At 46.3% G+C, this 6,346-nt stretch overlaps 1 protein-coding gene across 1 annotated transcript; it reads left to right on the plus strand.

Annotated features, from left to right (window-relative positions):
* Window positions 1–238: 238 nt before the first annotated feature.
* On the plus strand, window positions 239–6,334 carry LOC116272861 (pregnancy-specific beta-1-glycoprotein 2-like; the record flags this gene model as incomplete). Its single annotated transcript, XM_031661705.1, has 2 exons — window positions 239–611; window positions 6,252–6,334. Coding segments are annotated over 2 exons (456 nt in total), but the record flags the coding sequence as incomplete, so codon positions are not given.
* Window positions 6,335–6,346: the final 12 nt, after the last annotated feature.

Raw genomic sequence — 6,346 nt, forward strand, 5'->3', positions numbered from 1 at the left:
CCTCTGGGGAAGAGAATTCCAAACAGAAAAATGCCGAGGTCAGAAGCATTGAAGGAATGAAGTTTGTGCCACTGACCTTGACCAAGTAGGACAGTAGGACACAAACAATCACACACACACACAAAAGGGGCGTGTGTATGTGTGTGTCTTCAAGGCTGATGATTGAAGAGATCTTCTCAGGACCCAGGGCTCCATCTTTTTACCCCAATACATAGGTCTCAATATTGACTGATGCTCTCTCCACCTCCTAGCATCACTTTTAATCTTCTGGAACCCGCCTACCACTGCCCAAGTCACGATTGAAGCTCAGCCAACCAAAGTTTCCGAGGGGAAGGATGTTCTTCTACTTGTCCAGAATTTGCCCCAGAATCTTACTGGCTACGTCTGGTTCAAAGGGCAAAAAACGAACTTCCACCAATTCATTATAGCATATAAAATAGACAGTAAAAAAATTACAATTGGGCCTGCATACAGTGGACGAGAAAGAGTATATTCCAATGCATCCCTGCTGATCCAGAATGTCACCCGGAAGGACACAGGATCCTACACCATAGAAATCATACAGCGAGGTGATAAGATTACAGGGGTAACTGGACATTTCACCTTATACGGTGAGTGATTCCGCATGATCCCTGGATGTTGGGGGGTGGGGGTCACTTCTTCTTTGCACACACAGGATGGTCAGGCCTAGACTGTGCCTGTGTCCCTCTCTGCATTATGTCCCATGTTGGGGTTTTGGCATTTAGTGCAGGACACACACAGAGGAGACAAACTACAACAGATCAGAATTCCTTTCCTGCCTCAAGACCCTGCAGACACTTGCTGCACAGGAAGGGCAGTGTGATGGGAGGAGGGTTTCTCAGCAGGGGGAGATCAGTCTCAGCCAAGCACCTCATGCCCTCTTCATAAACTTGACCCTGAGAAAGACCCTGGAGAACTGAGCAGGGCTTTGCCTAAGAGGCCCCCTGAGATACTCTCAGAGAAAGTCAGCCCAAGAAGCCTCAACCCCAGACCCCTGTCCCTAAATCCTTACTCCAGATAAAGCTGAGGAGCCTGTGCCAGGTCTGGGTTGTGGCAGGGCTTACTGGGACAAGGATTTACCAGCGGTCTGAGGACTGTGTCTCCTGGAGCTGCTCACCAGCCAGGGCTCAGCCCTCAGAGCCTCATCTGGGCAAGGACAGAGCTTTCTTCACCTGACACTCAGAGCGGAGAGGACAGAAATACAAGCTTTGTAGGCCATCAGCCAGCTGCTTTATGAGTCTTAGGACACTCCATAGAAACTCTAATGTCCCCAGAAGCAGAAACAGAAGAGAGAAAATGTACCTGGCAGCAGCTTGTCCACAGGGATCTGACCTAAAGGTGTTCCCTCATGAAAGTGAATAATAATAAATGCTGTTTGTGTGAACACCTCCACTGTGCCAAGCATTAGATCAGGTGACTGTGAATAATTTTCAGTTTATTCACAGATAGCATGAAAAGCCACAGTCCATTTGCCATTTAGTTTATTTGACTGAGAGAAAACTGAGGCACAAGAGGATACAATCATTGAACCAGAGTCACACAAACACAAAAGGCAGATCAGGGTCACATGAGGTCTGTCTGCAGCCACAGGTCCATCCTCTCCTCCACCAGAAATGAGGGCTTATTGGATTCCAAGGACCCCATAGTCATTTATTGGCTCAAATCCTCTCCTCTTAGGCATCCAAACCTCAGAGGAGAGAGAGCAAATGCTCAGCTGATTAGTCTGTTCTCCAGAACTAAATCACCTGCCTCAACTGTCCGAGTCAGTGCAAAAAATGTCCAGGCCTCCCCCTCAGATGTTAACCCCTATCACTGAACCTGAAATCCTGTTTCCCAAAGTGTCTATGTCACTGGCATAACAGGATAAAGGAGAGGACCTTGTTTTCTTTCCCCACTCACACCCCGCACCAGCACAGGCCCTGTGAGAGACACACACTCAGGAGCTCTCACATAACAAATGAGGGAATTGAATGAAGAAACGAATGACCCATAACCTCTTTAGAGACTGGATCTTGGATGCAGAATCCTAGGAAGTTCTAGCCACACCTGTCCCTTTTCCTTCAGAGGCTGACACCCATGTTTCATCCCCCCACTACCTCTTGTCCCTAAAGCCACCCCACCTCATGTAACTCTGAAGCTCTTTGGTCACTGGAGGGTTTTCAGGGTTCCCTGGTCCTGGACTGTGGAACTGGGGGTACCTGGTCCTTGGGGTCTCTGAAGTCACTGTAGCCCCCGCTGTTCACTGCCATGCTGTCTCTGTCTCTCTCTGCTTCTCTGGTCCCTCACCTTCCTCTCACTTCATTCTACCTGGCAAGCCCTGTCCTGCACAGCTTCTTCCTCCACCCCTAGGCCTTCCCCAGACACTCCCTCTAACTAGGCTGACTGTTCTGTTCCCTTCCTGCTAACACTGTGGCCTGGCCCACCTCCCAGGAAATAGGAAAGACAAAGAAATCACCTGGAGTTGCCACTCCTGCCAGGCTTCATCTCAAGCCAATGTCCCCAGGTCACTAAGAGAATGAGCTTCCACTATATCCCCACCCAGGGCTCTTTCCTTTGTGAGGCTGATCTGTGGACAAGACCATGGGACAGGGATAGGCAGCTCCTCCATCCACTCTTATAATTCCCAGACAAGTTCTTCTGGCCTCCTGCACAAACAAAACCAATTTATCCCGATGGTGATTTGCAGTAAAGAAAGATTTTAATGACTCCAAGTCTGCCAAACAGGAGGATGGAGGTTTATTATTGCTTAAATCAGCCTCCGTAGTGGATCAGGGGTTAGAGATTTTCAAGGATAGTTTCAGGGGCACAGAACTAAAAAATGGGTACTGCTGATTGTTTGGGGATGGAATCATGCGGGCGGCGGGAAATGATCTGTTTGTGCTTGAATCTGACTCTAGGTGGGGACCACGTGACTGGCTGAGCCATTAGTCATGGGTATGGGTGAGGTCAGTGGGTTACCAGAATGCAAGAAATGAGAAACATCTCAAAAGACCAATCTCAGGTTCTACAATAGTGATGTTATCTATAGGAGCAATTAGTTACAAGTTTTGTAAACTCTGGCCAAATGACATTTGAGGAGTAAGGGATTATAGAAACTGTGCCTCCATTTTAGCAGAATTCAGTTCCCTCCTATAATCTTACTCTCATGGTCTTCACCAGTTTTACAAAGGCAATCCCTGGACAAAATAAGGGAATTAGTGTTATGGAGGAACTGGTATTATTCTTGCTTCAAAGTTAAACCATAAACTAAATTCCTCCCATGGTTAGCCTGGCCTATGTCCAGGAATGAGTGAGGACAGCCAGCCTGAGACTAGATGCCAGATGGAGTCAGCCATGCTAGTTTGCTGTCACTGTTGTAATCTTTGCACTGACTCACCAGGGTGTCAGAGGCTGGACAGGTCTGCAGTCTCCAAAGCCCATGGACTGATTTCACCCATTTCACTCGTGACTCCATCCTCAACCTACTGTGGAGCTCACATTCCCAGTCACTACCTAGAGACTTCTGGTTTCCTAACAGGCATATAAGAAGCTTGAAATTTGTCACTTGGTTCTAACAGTAAGTAAAAAGGTCAACAATCTCAAAAGTCAACAACTCGTTAAAATCCCTCAGAGATGGCCAGGTACAGTGACTCACGTCTGTAATCCCAGCACTCTGGGAGTCTGAGGCAGGCGAATCACAAGGTCAGGAGATCGAGACCATCCTGGCTAACACGGTGAAACCCCGTCTCTACTAAACATACAAAGAAATTAGCCAGGCGTGCTGTCGGGTGCCTGTAGTCCCAACTCCTTGGGAGACTGAGGCAGAAGAATGGCCTGAACCAGGGAGGCGGAGCTTGCAGTGAGCCAAGATCATGCCACTGCACTCCAACCTGGACTGCAGAGCGAGACTCCATCTCAGAAAAAAAAAAAAGAGCTGTTAGAGAAATGAAGAATGCTTTTGATGCTTTCTGGTAGACTCCACACAGGTCAGGAAAGAATCCCTAGCTTGAGGATGTGTCAATAGAAACTTCCAAAAGTGAAACAGAAAAGTTCAAAAAGAATGGGGGAGAAACGTGGAACAACATATTCTACTTCATATTCAACATTTTGTATTGACAATAGCAATTTTTAAACTTTCTAGTTGTGGGATTACTACCAAGGCTGTAACATACACGTAATGGGAATACTGGTGGTTTCGGGGACCTGTTGCAGGTGGCCAGGTGGGTGCTATCTGGTGGTTTTACTGCCTGTGCCACATACAACTGTTTCCTCATGATGATGCCATTTTCATAAGGTGGGGTTCTTCGTGTGGGCGACACATGAGCCATTGGCATCTCACTTAGACTCTTCTTAATTCACACAAACTGAAACTCGAGTTGTATTTTCTGAGGTTAAGAGAAAATGAAGAAAGGATCTCACATACCTGTTCTGGGCTCCTCCCCATTTTTCCTAACTCTGCACAGAAATTAGAAACAGGAAGTTCCTTCTATATTTACTAACATAACACACATCACTTCTTTTAATTCGGCATCATTCCTCCCTTTATGTAATTGACACACTGATCAGTTCTGTCCTTTTAACGGGATTCTCTCTACCTAAGGAGTTGCTAATTTCAAATCACGGTTGGTAACTTTCTTTGAGCATAATGTGATCCTGCTGGAATTCACCCCACACCTAAACCTTAATTGGGTATCAAGAGAAATACTACTATCAGCAATTGATCTTAGATGTTTGGACCAGCAGTAAAAATTTCCACTTATGACAACATTTTAATGTTTCCTCCAAACATTTTTTTTTTTTTGTTACTAGAGTCAGAACATAACATGAGGTCTAAACTCCAGAGAACTTTTTTGGGAAAATTACAGTATTACAAATTGAGCATCCCAAATCCGGAAATTCAAAATCTGAAATGCTCCAAAATCCAACACTTCTAACTGCTGATGTGATGCTAAAAAGAAGTGCTCACTGGAGCATTTTGGATTTAAAATTTTCCAGATGTGGGATGCTGACCCAGTACATCTACTGCAAATATTCCAAAAAAATTAAAAAAAGTTAGAAATCCAAAACACTTGGTTTTAAACTTTCTGCATAAGGAACACTTTATCTGCATGAACTATAGGCATGAAGCTGTACAGGAGATCTCTAGAACATCCTCAACCTGCCTAACTGAAACCACACAGCCATGGAACAATGCCCTATTCCCTGACCACAGCTCCTGGAAATTACTATTCTACTCTCTGATTCACTCTGGAATCCACTGAGATGAGGTACATAGAGTAGTCAAACTCATAGAATCAGAGAGTAGAATGTCTAATGAGAGAAAGCATCTGCAAGACTTCTTCCCAAATATTGTTCTAATAGCCACCAAACACATACAGTCCATGGGGGCCAGACTTCCACCATCAGTTCATGCTCGCCCTTTCCACCAGTCAGTTCCGCATTTGCAAACATCCACATGTATTTCTAGAAAGATCCACATGGTCCTCACCTGCCTTCTACAGGGGGAAGGAAACATCATGGACACAGAACAGGGAACATGATCTTGGTCCAAAGCTATCAGCTCTTGCCTGTCCCCTTCACTCTTTGTAGGTCATTCCTTGGACTCTGCTCTATCTTTAGAGGTCACTGGCTCAAGTCAGTCACTATGAAACAGCTGGGAAAACCGCCCCACCTTGTGGCTCCACTGCCTGATGACTGAACAGACCTCCAGGCTTGACTCTGGTCTCTCCTGTGTTATTTCTGCTGAAGTACCCAGTCCACGGCAGGCTTCCCAGTACCCAAAGGGTTTAAGGACAATGGGAAGTTCCATCATCCATCTCTAGGATGTCCTTGAAAGGGAAGCTACAGAGAAAACATACCTTGGGGGACAAAGTAAGACTGAAACTAAGACCATTCCAGCACTACATGCTCCAGGTGAGGACCACAGGGTGGACCAGGCAGGCAGTTGGAGAGTGAAGGACTCAGAGAGGCACCAGGGGCTGTGACTGCTGGTCCCGTGTCTTTCCATGACCCAATGCTGCTGCTCAATTCACACTTGAGAAAGTCTGTGCTTCTCCCACGTGAAACAGGCAGCCTCACAATCTCTGAGCCCTCAGATTGCCATGCATCTCTCTTGTAACACACACTCCTGCTATGGGCTTTTAGGGACTTGGGTGGGCTGAGAGGTGGGAAATGCCATCTCTGATTGAAAAATGTCTTTGGGGGAATCAAAGGTGCCACACAGGACAATCTTCTCTCTGTTATCTGCACAGTGGAGATTCCCAAGCCCTCTATCTCCAGCAGCAACTTAAACCCCAGGGAGGCCACGGAGACTGTGATCTTATCCTGTGATCCTGACACTCAGAAC

The sequence above is a fragment of the Papio anubis genome, unplaced genomic scaffold (assembly GCF_008728515.1).
Source record: "Papio anubis isolate 15944 unplaced genomic scaffold, Panubis1.0 scaffold2293, whole genome shotgun sequence".
Classification (NCBI taxonomy): domain Eukaryota; kingdom Metazoa; phylum Chordata; class Mammalia; order Primates; family Cercopithecidae; genus Papio; species Papio anubis.